The 20,677-nt window shown below is 39.8% G+C and overlaps 2 protein-coding genes across 3 annotated transcripts in view; one reads left to right on the top strand and one right to left on the bottom strand.

The window, feature by feature from the left end:
* The window catches only part of CABCOCO1 (ciliary associated calcium binding coiled-coil 1), a 112,245-nt gene extending 105,253 nt beyond the window's left edge, over positions 1-6,992 (bottom strand). The window contains exon 1 of the mRNA XM_052677411.1: positions 6,855-6,992. The gene's annotated coding sequence lies outside the window, so the exon portion shown is untranslated. The remainder of the gene's footprint in view (positions 1-6,854) is intronic.
* Positions 85-17,939, top strand: TMEM26 (transmembrane protein 26). Of its 2 annotated transcripts, none has more exons than XM_052677410.1 (6): positions 85-556; positions 3,861-3,939; positions 8,466-8,579; positions 9,062-9,282; positions 10,337-10,413; positions 17,726-17,939. In XM_052677410.1, the coding sequence occupies exons 1-6, from the start codon at positions 366-368 to the stop codon at positions 17,935-17,937; spliced, it is 894 nt and encodes a 297-aa protein (XP_052533370.1). In that variant the 5' UTR covers positions 85-365; the 3' UTR covers positions 17,938-17,939. The 2 variants fall into 2 exon arrangements, with proteins under 2 accessions (XP_052533370.1, XP_052533369.1); XM_052677409.1 differs by lacking the exon at positions 17,726-17,939 and adding an exon at positions 12,634-13,745 and having other exon boundaries at positions 89-556.
* Positions 17,940-20,677: the final 2,738 nt, after the last annotated feature.

A 20,677-nucleotide genomic window follows, 5' to 3' on the forward strand; every position in this document is an offset into this window, starting at 1 on the left:
AAGGAAATGGGAACTGGGCGAGACTGCAGTTTCCCTGGCCTTCAGTCCCTGAGATGATAGAGAGGGGACATGCAGAAACCTTTCCTGCTCAGTGTGGTCAGAACTGCACAGAGCACTGCAAAGCACCACAGCTTGGAAGCGTGAGCTTCTTTTTTTTTCTTCTCTCCAAAAAGTTTTCAGGAAGTCTGGGGGAGGGGCAATACCGTTTCTTTTTTGTTATAATGGGCCCCTTTGTGGAGATGGGAGAGGAAAGAGCTGCGTGCCTGCGTTGTGCAGGCTTTGCCGTGATTCCCAGGGCAGCTTCTCTGTGCTCCTAACAGGCACTGGGCCTGCGTTTGGGGAGAGTGGAGAGGGACTGGGCCAGGATGGAGCTGATGGTTCTGCTCAACGCTCTTGTTACTCGCCTGCTGTTCGTGTTGCACTCCCTCATCGGGGTCTGGAGAGTGACTGAAGTGAAGAAAGAACCCAAGTACTGGCTGCTGGCACTGCTCAATCTTCTGCTTTGCCTGGAGACAGGGCTCACGCTCAAGTTTAAGCAAGGCAGAGGCTACAAATGGTGAGCATATCCTGCTGGCTCCGACGGAGCCCCTCTTGCTTCTTTGCATGTACTCTGCTGCAGATGAGGGGCTGCTGCCTGTGAGCGGAGCTGCCCTGGCTTCCTTTCTGCCACAGTTTCAGGGAGCTGCAGTCTCCCTGCTGCTGAACCTGGGGTGGTAAAAAAGTGGTGAAGTCCTGGCTAGCCAGTGGCCAAACCCAGAGGGCTTTCAGGAGGGGCAGCTTTGCAATAGACGAGTTGGGAACCACTCTTTGTACAATAGTGAGTGTGCACCAACAGCTGAAAGAAGAAGGAACTTTGCTGCAGCCAAAAGCTTTTTGTTCTGCCAATCCAGGGTGCAGGGGAAATGGGGGCACGCATTCTCTGGCAGGGTCACTGGGCATCACAATGCCACAGCCAGTCAGGAGCACAGGCAGTGAGATGGTGCCAGGGGCCCCACACCTCTCACCCAGCCAGCCATTTGCTGGCAGGCATCTCATTCCCTGGGTCTGCTACCCACAACAGTGCTATTTCAATGCTAGTGCATGAACAAAAGCTCAGCATCAAATAAAAGATGAGCAGCAAGAACTCTTACAGTAAGAGTCGTTTAAGTGTTTGGATTTGAATGTAAGAGGCTATTCCAGAGGGAAGCCTTCATGCAGGAAAGACTGCCTGGGAAATGAGCAAAATAAGTTAGTCATAGCAGAATTTGCCCAAGCTCTTTTTATACGTTTTTACACGTATGTAAGGAATGACTGCAGACATCTACAGCTCATCAGCACAGTCAGTCAGCCAAAAACAAATGGTTGGTGAAGGGGAAGCGGGCATGTAACTAATTGTCCAGGTTTCACTAGGACCTTTTCTTTGTAAAAATCTCAAACTGCAGGTCCTTTATCCCAGTGTCCCTGGGACAAATTCAAGGTAAAAAAAAAAAAAAGAAAATCCTAGCAATTTCCATGACCTTATATTTCTGTCTATTGCAGCCTGTGAAACGCATTATAACAGAAGCAATGTTGTATGACAATTCTCAAAAGTGTTCTACATCTAAATTTAAATGTAATAAAAGCAGTGATTCTTTCTGGAATACAGGAAAATTTAACAGCAGAGCACATGTGTAAATCACAGGCAGAGTGAACAGACCCCGTTCACTAGGGTGAGGAAGAGGCAGCAGACACTTCATGAAGGCACACTCACTAAACCCATTTTTGGACAACCAAAAAAAAAAACCAACCATACAGAAAGCAGATTCTTTTCAATGAACGTGTGCTAGAAGTCTGGGCTAAATTTGGCTAGAAGGACAATGGTCCAATGATGTTGTAGGTGAGAACTGCAGACAAATGAGCAGCATCTAATCACAACAGGATAACTTTCTTGCTCTGCAGACACCCATACTCAGAACCAAAAACATCAGCTGCATTTATAGAAATGCCTCCATGTTTGTCTACTAATGCAAGCAAAGGACAGTCTCTACCACAGAACTCCCCTGCCTTCACAAGCCTCGCATGCTCTCCATACACTATTCAGAAAAGACAGTTGCTTATTACATCAGCAGAAATAATTAAATAGAGCGTTTGGAGAGAGTAATATTGTGTGCCTGGCCAAGTAATATTTGCTCTACAGCGTTCCTTCTGAAAGAAAGGCAGGGTTAAAGCTCCTGAACTTTCCTGGCCAGATCTGCTATCATTAGCTCAGCACTGCTAACTTGCCAGCTGGATGGATTTCTCATGTGCTCAAGTCCTATAGGAAATAGTAAAATAAAATAGTCCTCCCATTCAATTGAGAAGTGTGTTCTCTCCTAAAATAACTAGGCTAAAACCCCACAGAATCACTAACTTCAGGAAAACAAACAAACACTCAAGCACACCTTCTAACCCCAAGAACAACCAAAATGTAAAAAAGGAAATACAAACCAACTATAAAAAGCAAACAACACATAACAGCTCAAGACCACCTTATACAGAGGGATTAACTGAAACTTTTCGGAGCAGTTCAGCAAACAAATGATTTTCCTAAGCAGCTGGATTTTTGGTTGTTTTTCTTCCTCAAAACAATCTCCTCTGAAAAAGTCATTATTACAGAAATAAAGGTACATTCCAGATGTGAGCTAATAATAGATCCAACTAATTTGACCAAAACACAATTATAAGCAATTTCAGTTCACTGCCATGTGTGCTGTTGACAAGACAGATGGAACCAAACAAGTGTCCTGAAGCTGTCCTCACTGTTCTGCCTGAGATGTACATGTGGTGCAGAGGCTGCTGTCACTCTCGGAAGCATCACTGTGATGCTCACTCCATACTATGGCAGGGCTGGCATTGGACAGCCTCATTCGTAATCCAAAATGATAAGAATTGCAAAATGAAAAAATAAAGTCATATGTTTCATAGGAAAACATACAATCATAGAATGGCTTGGGTTGGAAGGGACCTTTAAGATCATCTAGTTCCAACCTCCTGCTATATGCAGGAACACCTCCCACTAGAATAGGTTGTTTGCAGTCCCATCCAGCCTGGCCTTAAGTGCCTCCAAGGAAGGGGGCATTCACAACCTCACTGGGCAACCTGTTCCAGTGTCTCACCACCCTCATGCCTTAATAAACTCAGTTCAAGAAGCTTTAGATGATAAAGCTTCGCCATCACAAGTTATAGAAGAGAGCAACAAGAAAAAGGAACTGGAGAAAGAAATCCTAAAAAGATTAGACAGTTGCCAGCACAAGTGGGGGAAGAAGGGCAAGGCCCATTTTCATAAATCATTTTAGTCTGCACTGAAAAAATCTAACTAAAGAAATGTCTTCAGCAAAGTCGTTTCCAACTTTTCTGTGTCACTAGGATCCTAATCAACAGCCTTCATCCCAGCACTATCCAGTGGAACAACTCTAGATGTAGACATCCCTGCTCATTGTAGGGGATTTGGAGCAGATGACCCTTATAGGTCCCTTCCAACTCAAGTGATTCTATGATTCATCCTTCCTCAAATCTAAAAGATCACATCAGTTAGACTTTTTTTTTGTTGTTAGTTTGTTTTAAATAATGAGAATGGATGGAAATACATGATGGAAATAAAAACAGCTAAAATACTTGGGTAGTTTTTGAGAAGGGATTTTAAATAAACTATATATGATCTTAGGCTTACAAAAAAAAAAAAAAAGTATAATTCATTATATTGACAGTGTGAGAATTCAGCAAGAATTGCAACTCTTATTTGCAGTTATAGCCCAATGTGAACTGTAATGTAAGTAGAATTCTCCATGTCCAACTGAGATAATAATGGAGAATACAAGATATTTACAATGTGATATAATACCAAGCTATCTTTTCCTTTGCAGGTTTTCTCCAGCAATCTTTTTGTATCTGATTTGCATAGTACCATCATTATGGCTACTGGAAATTCACCATGGGACACAGGTATTTATTATGCAACATGATGGACTGGCTTGAAATTGATTATCTGATGGTTTGGATTTAGGTATAAATGCCAGACCTTGATCCAATTTTCCATTTTATGCTGGTAGGCCTCCCAGACTGGCTGGGACTATGGACAACTGTGCATTTCCTAATATCGAGTAATGAATCTCTTTCCTAGCTAAATTGAGACTATTTGTATTTGGCTGAGAAACTGAAGACTAGAAGTATGAAATACAGCATTTCAGCCCCAGGTTATCAGCTTGAATCTTGCTCAGGATGGTAAAAGAATTTCATTGCTTTAGAGGCCTTTGTAAAATAAAATAAGAGTTTTATGCATTTACAGGCAAACTCCAAGCAAGCCAAAATTGCGGTAACTGTTAATTAAAAGGCTCTTAAATTACCTCATGTATACTTCAAACTAGAAGAATATTCACAGATTCCCACCACAGGTTAGCTGTTGTGCTAATTTCTCTGTGCTATACAATGATCTGGGAAGGGGAGTCTGGATTCCACTTCAGGATCCAAATGTGTGGCAGCAATTTTAAAGGCAGTGATTCCTCTGGCAACTGAGGTCACCAGTTAGGATGAAGACAAAGTCAACAGCCCATGCCGAGCATGTGAGTCCTTCCCCCGTGCCAGCTGATTGCAAGTCCCCATAGAACTTCCTTCCATGCAGTGTAAAAGGGGATTTTTGCGTGCCCCAGGATTTTTATACAACCTTAGCAGAAAATTACCTGGTAGGAGCGAAAGAGAAAGCGATAGAAGATGATACATTAATTAGACTAAGGAGACACAGTCCCTTATTTTCTCTTTTGAAATATTGTTAGAGCCCCCAGAAGTGTAATCAAATATTCAAAATTGTGTTTACACTGAAAATGCCTGAGGCTTTTTCTAAATACAGCAGCAGGAATTTATTGTCATCTTGTTTTGCCGAATCTCCTTAAACAGTCACAGACAGGTAACATGGATATTGAGAACATCTGTCATAGTTAAATCTGGTCCACAAAACAGGCTAATTCTGTAGTCAGAGGCAGCAGTTTATTTCCCAAAATGATGTTAGAACATGGCATATTTTGTTCTTATTGATATACTGTTACTATGAATTAAAGAGGGAGTATATCAAGTTAACAGCTTAGTTTATACCTGGAAAAACAGGATAGAGAGTTCTAGAAATGCACCATCAGACAGATTCAAAAGCAGCACTACTAGACAAGGAGCAGCCCTCGTAACAATATCAAACAGCACCCAGATAATGTATTATATCTTCTGGTGAAAGTTGTGCTTAAGTGTTCCTTATGAAAATAATACCAGAATGGCTCCATACTTTTTGTACACACACTATCAGAACAGTTTGTGGTCTTCGAGGCCGCAGAACTTTGATCTCTTGTTGAAAACCTAAGCAGAAACATCAACCGCTTGTGCTGGTGCTGTTACTCCAGGCATGTGCTAATGCACAGTTTCTCCTGAAGACTGAGACAAGTCTGCCTCCGAGTACTGGACAGAAGTAGTGCCATTCAAAGTGGAATACTGACTGCATAAAAAGTGCTGCTTCGCAGTGAAGCATTTGGGGATGAAATGCATCTTTGGGAGACTCCATAAAATAAATTAAATCATACTGAGCAAAAGAAATTGCTGTCAGCAAAACAGAGCAGCAAGAAAATTAAAACCATTTATTCCATTAAGAAACAATAATAATTCCTCAAATGCATAAGACTTCAGATGAACGAATGCCTCATAGCTTTTCAAATACCTTGTATATTACTACCACAGCAAAACAGCTGACCATCTTTTGCAGAGGTTACCTGACGGCCAGGACAGTATTCACGCAAGTGTCCTGCTCAAAAGTAAGATGGATACTTGGTAAACCTTTAAATACATTTAACCACTAAGGAAATAACCAATTTTCCTGTCCATTCCCTCAGCCTCATTCAAACATGGGATTCTCTTACCAGCTAAAATTCCACTGTATCACTCTTCCAAAAGAGATACTATGCATCATTTCTCCCTTCCCACACTCGTTGTCTTCCTCAATTGGGAAGACAGCTTAAGCAATCCTTTCTCCCTATGTTACATTTCAGCTTTCTAGTCGAAGCAAAATGAAGCCAAGTCACAATACTGAATTTGACATCATGTGTGTTGCCATAGTGACGGCCACACTGCTTCCAGCGATGCAGAGCGAGGGGTACCTGTTGCTTAGCAGGGGCTGTCAGCTTCCACATGGTAACAGGGCTGAGGGCACACTACCCTGCTATTCCAGCAGCAATTTTATCACCTCACTGCTGGGTCTGCTGCAAAAAGTTTTAGCTGACCTCATTTCTATCTGGCACTGAATAAGAAGCAAATAGAAAATTGCTGGATTAGTTCAGTATTTCAGGGGGTCCCCCTGCACCCCCAGCAAGATCTTTGCAAGCTGGGCACTGAGAAAATATGTCATGCAAAACAGTTTCCACTTTGATGATGTTTTATAGATCAGAGGAATATCAGCTTCATTTCATAAGAAACAAAAGAAGTAAATCTACTAGAATTTCTGTAAGATGTGTAGAATTTCTTCCTGTTCTATTTTTGCACAATAAACATTAAGCACTTTTGTTCAGCTACATGCACATCCAGACACCTATGAGTAACAAGGCTGTAGAACTAAGAAGGTAAACCATGTTCATCTGCCTATGAAGCTTAGTACTGGCTTATTCCTTGTCACATTCCCATTAAGTCACTGTGCATACATAATTAGCTAGGCAGATATGCCTGGCACCAACAGGCCTATTTACATGCATATACATGATGTAAAATAAAGGTTCTTTTCCTAACTTTCAAGTGAATCACCACCACAATCACCACTTAATAAATATTCAGAGGAACAAATCAAAAGAAGAGAGGAACCTACTGAAATTAAAATTAGAGGTCGATTTAAATACCTGACTCTGCAGATGCAGTTCTCCATTTCCAGCCTGCAGGCAGAGCAGTTCAGATCTGGCTCTAAGGAACACTGGTCAATGTTCTTGGAGCCATGCATCCCCCATCAAGTCAGGAATGGTTTCAAAAATTGCATATTAGGAGCCCTATGAAAAACATAAATAAAGTCAACTTATTTTTTTAACCATTCTCTATGCCTATGCGCAGCTAGATAACAAAACAAGCCCACAGCAGGTTGTGCAGGAGCAACCTGTAGGGACAACCTGGGAGATCAGCCCCAAAAGGCAGCAGATAGGCAGAACCCCAGATCCTGTCTGTCCCTGTGTCCACGGCCAGAATTTCAAGACCTCCCTTCCCCAGATGGAAATATTTCCCCAACATCTTGGTGACAATCTTTCAATGCTGTCACACCCATTGTGCAATAAGCCATGCATTCAGTTTCAGAGCTGTTATCACCAATTCCAAAAGAACAGGCATTGACTTTTTTCCAGATTTTTCAGGCCACAGGAAGTTGCTCCATTTATCTACAATGTCAGGCAAGAAGCAGCACTTGCTCAGATATGAGCAGTATCATCAGAGACAAAGTAAAAGGGGATCTGAAGTTTTTTAGGCTCTGACATTTGCTGGAAAACGTTGCCTGTCTATTGGCAGGCATTATGCTGAATAGAGCTGCTTAGTATGCATGCAAACATTCCAATTGTTGCAGAAAATCACTCCTTGTGCAATAAAATGGTGGGGGGCCCAGTGGAGTTTTTTGGCGTTCTCTGGCACAAGTAAAGGGGGATAGAAGTCTTTCGTGACAGCCTGGTTTGATTTTCTAATTACTCCTTTTTTATTACAGTGAAATGCTAAAGGCTGTTATGAAGACAGATGTTAGGAGCCAGGCCCCAGCTACCCCAAGAGCTTCTGCTGGACAAAGGCAGAAAGCAATGCACTTCCCACTGCTGAGTCACTGCGCTGCACCCAGCAGTGTGCTTTAGCCAACATTTACTTTCCCACAGGATCCAACGCCTACAAAAACTAAAGCACCAATTTTTGTACTCTGCAGGGGCAGGCAACATTACAGACCTATTTCTTCTAGTTATTCCTGAATCTCATCTCTTACATTATGAACTTCCTGCAAAATAGGCAAAGTTGCAGGGAAAGGAAGAGGGAAAATACAACCCAAATGCCCCTACAGCTCAGCTCTATTAATTGCAGCCTTGAGAGAAATCACAGAAGAAAACAATTGCATTTTTAGAGAACTTATTTTGGACAGTAGAAGCTTAAAACAGATACTTGGAAAACAAGTTTGGATACAGAGCCTCTGATCATAAGCATAAGATAGCAGACTGAGCGAGTTCTACCTACTGTACCATTCTAGGCAGAAAGAGACAATGTAGGAAACCCGGCAGCGCGTTGAAGAGAGCTGCAGAGTGCAGTTTTAGCAGAAAACGGTATGACCTGCTCCATCAGCCTTTGAATTTACATCTGCTTCTGCAGAACAATCCTGCAGCTTCCCCAGGGCCTACCAACACATCTCACATCAAGACTGCAGGCCTCTTTCAGCCATAGAACGCATCTGCTGCCTGTGCACGATATTAATGCTTATGTAATGGTTTTGTTCACAACAGTATTGCAGTAATGAGCCTGAAGCTGTTCAGTTGAATGTCACCAATCAAGATACCAGTCAGTCTCCAGAGATCAGTGAGGGAAGCGAGAGAATAGATCACCACATCATTCGGACGGTAGGTGGGACACTTTTTCCTGTTCCTCTCAGTGAACTTGTGAAATGTTGGGAAAAAGCAATTGGAGAGGACTGTCATACCTATACGGGCAATCTCTTTAAATAGTGACCAAAAGAAAATGTGGCTTACACAAAGCCATATGGTAAAAGCGGCCAGCATGTCACCAAGTACTAACACTTGTTGGTAGGAAGTCTCATACTGTTCTCCTCAAAACGTAACTGAATTTATTATGTCTGGATGACGATTCTGCAAATAATAATAGCTAAAAAATGACAATAGGAAAAAAAAAGTATGGAGAAAGAATCAGTACTCGTTATCCAAAAATGTTATTAACATGCCTTTTTCAAATTATACCCACCACATAGAAATTATTTCCTCTAATGCTACGTGAAGGAGATCAAAGGCAGGCTGAAGGATTAATGCCATCTTTAAGCTAAGTCTCCTGAAGTTACAGCATGTTACTATTGTTGTGTTTTAAACAGGCTAAAGTCTTTGTGGATCAGCTCTCCACAATCTGTGAGACTGTATGGACCCTGGCTCTCCACCAGACCTTTCTACTACTTCTAGTAGTTGGGAGATGGCTTCTCCCCATTGGGGTTGAAATCACCCGGGACCAGTTGTCCCAGCTGCTTCTCATGTTTGTAGGAACAGCAGCAGATATACTTGAATTTGCTAGTGAAACCCTGGACATTGAGGATGTGCGGTAAGGAATATTTGCCGACATAAATAATTTGCACATTACAAAAGAGATTTGTTCAGTTTGAAGCTTTGTTTTTGCTGTCTGTGGCATCCAGACCACTAAAACTGTATTCCCTCCGATAACAGAAGGCTACAGTCAAGGGCTCTGCTTTCCTACTGTCTTCTTTCTGCTGTAAAAGACTTAGCAGTCTGATGAGCTTTGTCAGATATTACTCATCCATTGCTAGCAGAGAAACACATCACATTCATCACAACAAAAGGGTACAAAAAGCCAAAAAACTAGCATAACTGCCATGTGGCATCAGGTCAGAAAGCTACAGCAGCTGAAACTCTGGCTACATACAGAACTTCTCCGGTTAATGAATTGTTTTAGCCTGACATGGAAGTAACTCAAGTTTGCTTTAGTGACTCATTATCCAAGTTGATTCTTTGATTACTTCATTTGTAGTTTCTTCTTCACAATAGAACAACAGTGTTCAAAAGTAAGAAGAAAGGGAACAGCCTAGTTCTGCTGTGAATTTTCAACATTGCGCTCTCTCCCAGAGAATGTAAGCCCACCTCCCTCTCACAGCAGTGAGAGCTGAATTGTGAACACCTATCACAAGGTGAAAGAATCACAGAAAAGGTTCTCCTGCAGACCCTATTCTTTTTTTTATTTTATGTTTCAGTATCGCAGAAAAGGCTTTATAGGAGGGAAAGAAGTCCTTCCGACTAGGAAGAGAAGCTTCAGGCTTCAGGGAATATGTAATCATTACATATGGTATTAAGGGTAAAGATAGACACTGTAGCTCAAAGTAGAGATATTTCCATATACTTATAACATCAGCATCAGGAATTTAGTGTAATTGCACAGCTGGAACATGTGAACTAAGCAGCAAAAATTCCACACCAAAAAGTGCCTGTTCTCCTCAGTATTACCAGTATCACTTGGAAACACGCATTTATCACTGTTTAGCTCAACCTCCCTTTAAATGACATTCTAAATACTACAGAAAACATTTTTGTTAACACAAAAGGAAACCACTGTTTCACTGTTACTACTTTTTCTCCTCCCATAGGAAGAATTATATTCTCATAAATGCAATTCTCGCAGTATGGACCTGGAGTATGTTACAGTTTCCACTTGATCTTGCAGGTTAGTACTTACAGACAAGAAATAAGAACATGTGCTTTAAGGTTTTGCTGGCATGTCTTGTGATTGTGCACAGGCTACAGGCGATATCCAGGGCTTCTGCTGAAGAGCAATTCATATGACAAAGATAGTGACACTTTCTGAAGACCTATTGTGGTCTCTTTCGAAGAAGCATTTGTTTCTGGCTAACTTCTGTCTTCCGGATAAAATACTGCTTCCAGAAAAAGTGCAACTGCAGTACTGAAGCGTTGCTCTAGTTGCCTGTTACTGCTGTAAATTTCATTCTGTTAGCTCCTGGGTTAGATCTGGCCATGGAATCTATCATGATTCCAATGTGGGGAGACTACTGGATCCCACAGAGAAATAGGCAAATATCAGCCACAGGGAACAACACAGCCTACACTTAGATGCCGCAGGCTCTCAAGGGGTTACCACTGGACACGCTACCTGATCACAGGGAACTTGCAAGACCGTGCTGTTTTGAGACTGTATATTCTTATTCTAAACTAAAAGGCCCAACATTCAGCTAACTTGGGCTGGAATTTGCCTGCAGGCAGAAAGGCTTCCTTAGGTCAAAGGAGATAATAAAAATCTATTTATTTCAACCTTTTTGGCCTCCAATATCAACAAGTTTGCAAGTAAACTGTATCAGTCTGAAGATAAGTTACCCACACCACCATCTTCTATAAAACTGATGACTACTAGGTTGACACACCTAAAGTAATGAACGAATAAATTAATAATGAAAAATGATTCCTGAAATTTTTCATTAGCTCTCTTTTTGTGGACAGCACTAGGCTTTGATTTCAATTTTGAAGGTAGGAAAATATTTCAGTACTTCAGCTCACCTATCACCTTCTGAAAAAATAATATTGCAATTTATCACAGATAAATTTTTTTGTTACTGCATATTCTCTTAAAGATGCACAACGTTTAAAAAAAAAAAAACAAAAAAACCCACTACACATACCCAAATAAATTCAAATGTTACTTAAAGAAACCCTGCATTAATTTACATTAATTTAAGTAAAGCAAAATGTGCGTTGTGCTTTTTTTTTCCTCTGGCTGTTGCTTTTCCGCCTATTTTTCTGCTATAGTTACATTTAACTGGTGCTCAATAACTTAATTCTTAACATGTTGACTATGGGTGCAGTTTATTTTAGTTAACTATACAGCTGCACAAATACTACTTTTCATTCAGACATCAGACTGTTTACTTGCATGTAACTGTGACCTAAAAAAGCAATTCATTGATGCTATATAAAACTACAGCAATGAAGTTAAGACTATTAAGAACGCATGAGCTATTAAAAATTACCTGCTGCTGGTGAAGCTTTGCCTACTGGGTTCAGAACAAGTGTTTCCCCTTCTACAGCTCATTCTCCGCTCTTAAGTCTCATCTTTTTTTCCTTTTCCCCATGCTACCTCAAACAAATGAGTTATTGTGGTAAGCTGTGCTACTTGGTGGTTGGTACCACATCACAGTAACTACTGGTTTTATACTAATGTAATCCCATCGCCAGAGAAACAGGTTAGTTTAGCTTCATGAATTTTCATAACATGCAGCCATACCTACCACACACAAAGCTGTCTGATGACCCTTCTCTAGATGCCACCAAAAGCATTCTAGCCCACCACTGCTTCTGTAGATAAAGACCTGTGCATCCACACAGGTTCCAGTAGTTGCACGCAATTTGCTGTCCAGAAGACTGAGAGTTTAAGTCTTACAAGGCAAGCAGGGACTATGGCTTCTTCTTGACAATAATGCTTGATACTGCCTCTCACCAAACATGACATAAACTTATTATAACACAAGGAAAAGGCAACAGTCTGCAACTGAATCTCTTACAAGCAAGATCTTAGCTTGGAACCAGCTGAAGTGTTCCTATTCAAGGTGTTTTTTCTTTCTTAACAATGCATGTTAGCTTAGCACATTGATTTAACAGAAAAGTATCTGGGAAAGTTGTTGTAGAAAAATTAAGTGAACTTCTAGTTTTGATACTGATAGCTTTGTGGGACAGAAAAGGGGAAATGGGTTTTGATTCTTTTTGACAGATTATGTAAATGCCTGCTTAACTTAAGATCCCAGAAATGGGATATGCTTTACATTGAATTGTTCACACTTGAATGCACTTATAATCCAAGCTACCTAAAAGCTTCCCTTTAGCTCAATCCTAGCTAAGTTCTAAGAGAGCTGTTTTAACATGTATGTTTTATTTCCAGTACAGCATATTGGCTGCAAACCAACTGCATCGAGCAGGCAGATCCCTAGCCTGCTGCTGTGCAGGTATAGCTCAGAGCTGTGGAACATCGGGGTGAGCTTGTTCATACAGGATGGTCCCTTCTTCATTGTGCGTTCAATCCTGATGGGCCATTTTCGAATATTCAACCAGATGCTGGTGTTTTTTACAGCTAAGAATATCTTAGTTGTGATCCTACAACTGTATCGCTTGGCAGTGATAACGTTAGACTTTCGCACTACTATTCTGCAAAAGAGCAGGAAGGGAGAAGTTGGCTGTTGCCCATGTGAGCCTTACGAAGCCACTACTCATGGTACCGCTGAGCAGGACGCCGAAATGAAGGAGTGTGTTGCTTTGCCACTGAAAGAGGAACCCCAGGCTCCATTGGAAGAGCAGTAAGCACCGTGATTGACTCAAGACCAGTTTCAGCTGGTTCAGAAGGGCCTATTTGTATGGTGAAACTCACTTTGAGCACAACTCATCTCTTCCACTAAGAGATTAATAATTTCTCCTAAACTGTAGGGGAAACTTCTGAAGAAAAAAAAATATCACAGAAGTGGGACATTTTGTATCCCATTGGATTGTGTGGGTTTTTGGCCAGTTCCCTACTATATTATTTGCAGGGATTTTGTAGTCATAGTTGGTAGTAGCAAGAAAGGTTTGGCACACTAACAAAGTTGATTATAACCTTTGGTGGCACTTTGCTAATGTATGTACTTGCCTGTATTCAGATAGAAGGATAAGCCTATCCCAATGGAACAGAGGAAGCATAGAAGCATTTAGCCCTGCTTTAGTGTTTGGGCTACAGCTGAGATGAACGTTATGATCACTGTGCATAGCAGCAGCTTCAGCAGCAACAACTGCAGATATTCAAGGGAATGGGCATAACAAATTCCTCCTGTTACCATGACATCTAAACACTGCTCATTCAGAGAAGTTAGGAAAAGCTTCACTGAGTGTTATCCCATTTCTGGCTAGATTTTCAGTATAAAAACTACAAAACACCATGAAATGTCACAAAAAAAAGACTGTCTCTTAGGATCTGCATAGTCTGAATAATCTAAACTTTACAAATAAATAGACATATTAAAAACATGGGAAAATGCCCAAAGACCTGTTTGTCACCTAGTCATTTTCTACAGAGGTACTTGCCTTTATATTTCTACCAGTCAGAACACATACAAGAAAATTTATATTTTATATATATATATATATATATATATATATATATATATATATATATATATAGCAAATTTGTAATTTTGTAATTTTTATTTCCTGCTACATTGCATTAGAAGTTGAGGGCAGATTTTAAGTGTTGTCATTTTATAGTATTTTATTATTTTTAAGTGTCCTGACTCAGGTGTACAATCTAATAAGAAAGAAAATTGTCCTGTCAAATGTGAGCAGTGCCATCTAGACAAAAGAATTCTGACTTGAGCTTCAAATTTCATGAAGCACCACTAAATACCATGGAATCATTTGGCCTATTTAGTGTCAAGAAAGATGAAAAAAGGCTTTTTGTCATGCATTTACTTCTGTGTTTGGGGTGAATAGCATGAGATGTGATTCATTTCTTCCAGGAACACTTTACATCAATTTAAGACCAATGACCCTGCTGGGCTTAGCTCAAAAGATAAGTAAGTTTTGAAAATCCATCCCAGAATCATATGCTCACTCAAAAGGGCATTTCTACAGATTTCTGCATCCACTTTTAATGAGATCAGAAAAGCATGTTAATAAGAAAAATCTCACAAACAGGAAGTGACCTAATTAAGGTAATTTCCTATATTAAGCAGCCCCAGTTTTACCGAGGACTTCAGCTATCTAAAAATAAAGAATCTGTTTAGGAATGCATTAAAGTCTTCCTTCCGCCACCACAGCAGTCATATGCTTATTAGACTAATAAGCAACGACATATTTATCCCCTGAAAGATGTACTCATTTAACAACGAACATATTTTAAAATCTCCCAAACATGCAAACCTGTGTTTGAATTTGTGAGCTGTTAAACACTGTGATCTGTTTTATGTAGGATCAGGCCCCTTCTCTAGGACAGAACAAAATACATAGCCATTAAGAAAGAAGTCTTACACACTCACAGCCCTTTCTACCACTTGTACCTTAGTAATAACGTGCAACACATCCTGCTCTTCTCACTTTGAGCTTCTGTCCAGCAGAATGAAAAAAAGTCAGTTACTATTTGCAGTGCTGTTGTAAAGTTGAAATATTTAGAGTTGAATGCAACTTTTGTAGGCAAAGAAGCTAAAGTGCTGCTGCTGATCAACTGTTGTGTTGTCTAAAGCCTTTCACATCAAGGTGCATTTAGAATCAGCTGGTAGCACTGTTAACATCTCTTCTTTGTTGATGCAAGCCAGATCTACTCACATTCATTGAGTTCACCACTTGCTGATGTAATAATTTACCCTGTTAAAAGGATCCTTGCTAGTTAATTTGATCTTCCTAGAACATCATTTGAAATTCACCAGCAAAAAAATTGCAAGTTCTGGCTACCTATTTAAGGACTTAGTTCAACAACAAGCTGCCTACCAGGCTCAGCCTGCAGCAAATGCAAGATTCCCTGGAGACAGCAGTATTAAGACTAGTCACAGCAGGAGTATTATACAAGGAACTGTATTTCCTAGTCTTCAGGCTGTTTCATTTTAAGCAGCAGTAAAGCTCTTAATCAGACTTACTTTGAGAATAACTCACTGCAGTGCTTGGTTCTTTACTAGATTCCATTGTTATTCAGACAAATACGAAATAGACTAGATCCACACTCTCATGCTTAGGACAGAACACATTTGGACTTCCTTTTTCCTTCTCACCACTATGGGCAAAGACAGATCACTTAAAAGCAAGGGAAAGAAAGAAAAACAAAGCACTTAAGTGGCAGACAGCCCACCCTCCTGCCTGTGCAAAGAGGGGAAATCGCATTTGCTGGGTAGCAACAGCAGTGACTGACAGAGTGCATTTCTAATTCATTGAGAAGACTGGATAGCAATTAAAAAGTCTAGTGATTTGTATGGTCAGTCACAGCAGCAAATCCCAGCGGGAAATCATCTTCATTTTCCTCTTGCAAATTTCTTGAGAAAGATGACAACAGAGCTGTTTTGCAGCAGGTTGAGTTTTGCAGTATGGCATCGTACTGGTGCCTTTCAGAGAGCCACGCTATGCAGTAAGTGGTAGAATGCATTCTCTTGAAGATCTGACAACTGGTGTCATGCTTGTTATTCAGAAAATGCTGCAGTAAACTGTCAGAATTGGGAAAATTCAACCCTTCTAAATAGGAGGATTTTAGAACTATTTTAACTGTTATCTCCTGAGTCAGGAGAATCACATTCCTAAATCTCTTCAGCAAACAGATATCTAGCTCTTACAGTTATTTATTCTCGTTGTTTCTGCTTTGTCCTTCTAGATTATTCTATGTAGGTTGCTCCAAAAGTATCTCTATTTATGTCCATGAAAACTACAACAAATGCAAAGTGCACCACAACACTATTTGACAGCACACTCTACAAAACACTATTTTTTAATATGGTCCCCATCAGTAGCTGTGCATTTGCACCAGTGATGAACCAGAGCTGCATGCTGTGTCTGTAGAAATTTGCACCAGCAGAGGAGACACACTGTCACTGTTGCCACTGCTGAAATTCACCACTGCCGAAATTCACCACTGCCACCTCATCGTGCTCACATCCACAAACAAATAAATCAAAAGCAACAATAACCATTATTTTATTTCATTTTTGCTGGTATTTTAACTGTACTGTATTTTCTGGTACTGTGTGAAAATAGAAGAAAATGTTCAATTACTTCTTAAAAACTCCAACTTTATCTTGAAAATAAAAGGCAATTACCTCAGGCATAGTTGCCAATTTATTGTGTGTGAACTGAACGTTATATGTTTCAATTAATTATATTTTCCACACGCTGCTTTTCTTTCCCATCGTTAAGTTAATTACTTAGGCCAGAATCTGACTGCAGTCATTGCTTTGAAAGCCCACAGTTAACTGCTGTAAATTCTTCCCTACTTTGGATAGATGTCTTGACGCAGAAAGACCCTTTGCTTCCAAACATGCAAATCACAGGGTAATCCCAGAGAAGATTGAATAAAAGCATACAAATACATGTGTGATTTAGATACCAGACCATGTCTAATACGTGGAGGTTTTTATTGGTTATGATGTGCGAGACTGCTAGTGACCATACTCTGCAGACATCTGTAAAACACTTACAGAAATGCCCAAATGTTACAGATGCTTTAAGCTTAGAGCTCCAAACACCAGGTATAGGATGAACAGCAAACCAATTTGCAAGAAAGTTTTTAAGATCCCCGAAATATGTTATTTCCATGCAGGTTTCCTCAGTTGACGAAAACTACCTAATCATTATTTCCCCCTCAATAATAAAATAGGTTTTCTAGCATTTGGAAATGACTAATGCATCTTTTCAGCTTTGAAATGAACCAAAATTTTGGTTTGGAATACTTACTGGTTAACCACATTTGTAAAGATTTTGCTGTTACTTTCTTGCAGATAGCTGTCAAACCATACATACAAATCAGTGGATCAGTAGTTTTTCTGACCGCTGCTGCTGTATGTCTAAATACGGTTTCTCCTCTCCCTGACTTGAACAGTGCCATTTTAAAATAGTATTGAGAGAGAACTCTGATCTTCCTTTAACCCAATCAGAACAGTAGGTCTGAATTTTGGCTAACCACTTCAGAATGTAAGGGGAGTGTAAGGGAACTCAAGGCAGGAGCGTTTTATGCTTGCTAACTGAAGCAGTCCTGCAGCAGAAACTAGAAAAGTCAAACCTTAGGCAGAAAGTTGAGGTTAAGTCTGCTTATTGTTACAAAACTGCGTGTCCAGGAAATCTTTGCAGTGCATTATGTATGAATTCCTGCTTTACATCATGCAGATGGAATGCATAGCAGTCATGGAATAACTCACTTCTAGGAAAAGTAATGCTTTTGAAATCACCAGAGTAGGTAGAGTTCTAGAGCTCTAGAGTAGGATAGAAAACAAACAAAAACACAACAAAAACCAAAGTACATTTGGATTCTTTTCTAGGAGATCCTCCCATTCAATATCCGATAGGAAACAGCGTACAACCTATACGACTATTTTATCATCACCAGTTCCACGCTCAAGAAAAGGCAAGAAGAAAAGCAAAACCAAAAAAATACTTGGTGGAAAGTAAAACAAAAATAAAAATCAATAGTGCTTTTGTTTCGATCCCAATTTTATGGGAATATAAAAAGATGCATACAAAAGATTTGTGATCTTTTTCAGATGATGCCTGCCTGCCACTTTGAGTTATGCATGCTGTGTTTGATCAACACCAACCCGTATCTTTCATATCTTTCAGACAGTAAGAACCCCAAATAGCCTGAAAGCGATTTAGAACAGAACACTATAGCATCTAAAACTGCACCAGGCCGTTCCTTTGGTTCTGTGTCAATCGAAAACAGACAAGCTCTGAATCATCAGATCGGAGAGTGGTTGGCCCTCTAGTCTTTTAGTTCAATTCTGTGTCTTTCTCCATGCTGTCGTATGAGGAAAGAAGCCATTCAAGAATAATACTAAAGCCCTTCTCTGCAGAGGAAGACAGAACATTCCCAATCTGTAACAGTGAGGTAATAAAAAATGGTCATGATGGCAGAAAAAGCAAAAATTTTAATGGGGTAGAAAAATAAATAATATTTTAAAAATACTTCAATTATCAATTTAAACTCTTAAATCATATTCTACATACTACTGTTGTTTTCTTGTCTGTATTTCAGGCTGTGTTCTTGGCCTGTCCCCCAGATCTTGGTACACAGATAAAGGACACTGACCATTGAACTTCCCACTGCTGTCTGCGTAAGCTTCTACAAAAGCACTCAAAAGCTCAGGCCAATCGAAGATTAAGAATAGCCTAGCCTATTTCCTCCTGCTAAAGACTGAAAGTATCTGTGGCTGCCAAAGAGCTTCCTCCATTTGTTTGCAACCTACTACAAAGAGAAGCATGTTTTCCTGAGCAGCCTCTCTCTGAAAGACTAGCTTATTGAAACAGCCATGTCATTTCCTGCAGCCCTTTGGATTAAGAACTCCCTAAGGCATTCTTAAGGTCATACAATGTTTGAAATAAGGCTGTCAGACCATAGGTAAAAATATAGGAACAGAAAGGTGGTACAATCTAAGAAACAATGCCCTAACCCTGAATTTCAAACTTTGGAAGTTCAGAGATGGCTGGAGTCAAATAAAGTAGGCATGCATGGGTACTACCTGTGATAATAATTTCAAACATCTGTACTGAAAATGCCTCTGAAGTCTTCAATCTCTGTATACTAAGCTAATAGTATCCTGGAGTAATCAAAACAGATACAATCATAACAGCTATATACATATAGATATATCTATGCATATATCTAAGCATCACAGAAGTGTCCCTGACAGCTTTGGAAGCCTTTACAGAGTTTAAAAAAAAAAAAAAAAAAAAAAAACCCACAAAAACAAATCAAAAAACCTAGCTCAGTGTTGCTGCTCTTTCTTTTTATATTATTATGAGAAAACTCACACTTCACATTTGAAGAATGTGTTGGGCTTAAATTTTATCTGGCATCCTGTCTAAGTACTTTGCAGTTTCAGTCCCCTGATAGAATTCACAAAAAGCTTGTCGTTCAAAATAAACGTGGTAGAAGCTTTGTTGGAGCATCTTTCAGGCTTGTAAGAAACAGCAGTACATTCAGCAACAGCAGTACATGAACCAAGACAGCTGTCAGCCACCACAACTCACTACAGCCCTGATCTGCTTTCAGGAAGCATTCACAACGCCACTGCTGAAGACTATCACCACATCTAGTGTATTACTAAGGAAACAAAAACAGTACTTAGTTTATCTTGCAATTGATTCTAATGGGGTCAGAAGCATCTTCCAAAGAGATTTATCATGACTGCAAAACAATAGTATTCTCTTTTACGTGGTAGGGGTCAGCAAGGTGGTTAATTTTGTCCCTAAATGAGGGAAAATGAGAAGCCTTTTCTTTCTTTCTTTCCTTTCCTCCTTCCAGATTTCACACTAAATCTACCTGCCTTAATCCAATAATTAACTCATATTGGCTTCTATTCTGCCTTGTAAGCTTGATGTCAAGTTAACTTACAATTTAAGCTCTGCTATGGTGGGAAAGACTACTTTGTGACCTAATGCAAGGAATACTAATTCATTTAAAAAATAAAAAAAAATTCTCCTACATACAGAAAAAGTAGAGAATGCATAAGTAAGAGTTGCCACAGGGGTAGCCTGAAGCCATATGCCAGCAAGTTACTCTGCTTGTATATTATGAGAATTTTTAACCACCTAATCAATAAGAAATGAGTAGTTACTATGGCAATTCCTACATTACAAGGTAGTTGTGCTGCAGCAGAGTATGTTCTAGAAGGATGAATACACTCATGACTCTGTTATATAAATTTTTGCACCCTGTACAGTGTTGCATTGCAGTATGTAGGCTTGAGGGGAAAAAAAAAATAGAGTGGTGGTTATACAGGACAGTCCAGACTGCTTGGGAATTCTTAAGTGACTAATAGACAAATTAGAGAAATCCACAAACATTCAGACAAATCAAGTGACAATTTTGTGATCCGTAGCTTGAAAACAGACCTATTATTTTTCCCTTTGGTTATATTCTTCACAGTTTAAACTGCTGGGATTAGAGCCGAGGTTCTCTTAGAGCACACCATCAGCAAATGCTAATGCTGATTTCACTGTGTTGCAAACACTCTGCAGCATCCGTGGTTGATTACAACAAACATATTCTCTTCAAGTACAGTGCGTCACAGCCCTGTAGGGACTGCTGCTACTTGCACATACAGAACGAGGAAAAAACTTCATTCTCAAGACACATATACTATAATAGAAGTATGATGTTCTTTCAAAGGTTTGAAAGTAATGGATAATAACCTTTATTAAATACGCTCAGTTTGTATATGCCTCTTATGAAATATTATATCCCAATTCTATCACATTGGCTTGGGCAGTTC

This window comes from Tympanuchus pallidicinctus, unplaced genomic scaffold (genome assembly GCF_026119805.1).
Source record: "Tympanuchus pallidicinctus isolate F22 unplaced genomic scaffold, pur_lepc_1.0 scaffold16, whole genome shotgun sequence".
NCBI classification, from domain to species: domain Eukaryota; kingdom Metazoa; phylum Chordata; class Aves; order Galliformes; family Phasianidae; genus Tympanuchus; species Tympanuchus pallidicinctus.

Coding starts and splice junctions, on each gene's coding strand:
- TMEM26 (XM_052677409.1), top strand. CDS start 366: ATGGAGCTGATGGTTCTGCTCAACGCTCTTGTTACTCGCCTGCTGTTC. Junction 8,580..9,061: donor ATCACCACATCATTCGGACG/GTAGGTGGGACA, acceptor TGTTTTAAACAG/GCTAAAGTCTTTGTGGATCA. Junction 10,414..12,633: donor GTTTCCACTTGATCTTGCAG/GTTAGTACTTAC, acceptor TTTTATTTCCAG/TACAGCATATTGGCTGCAAA.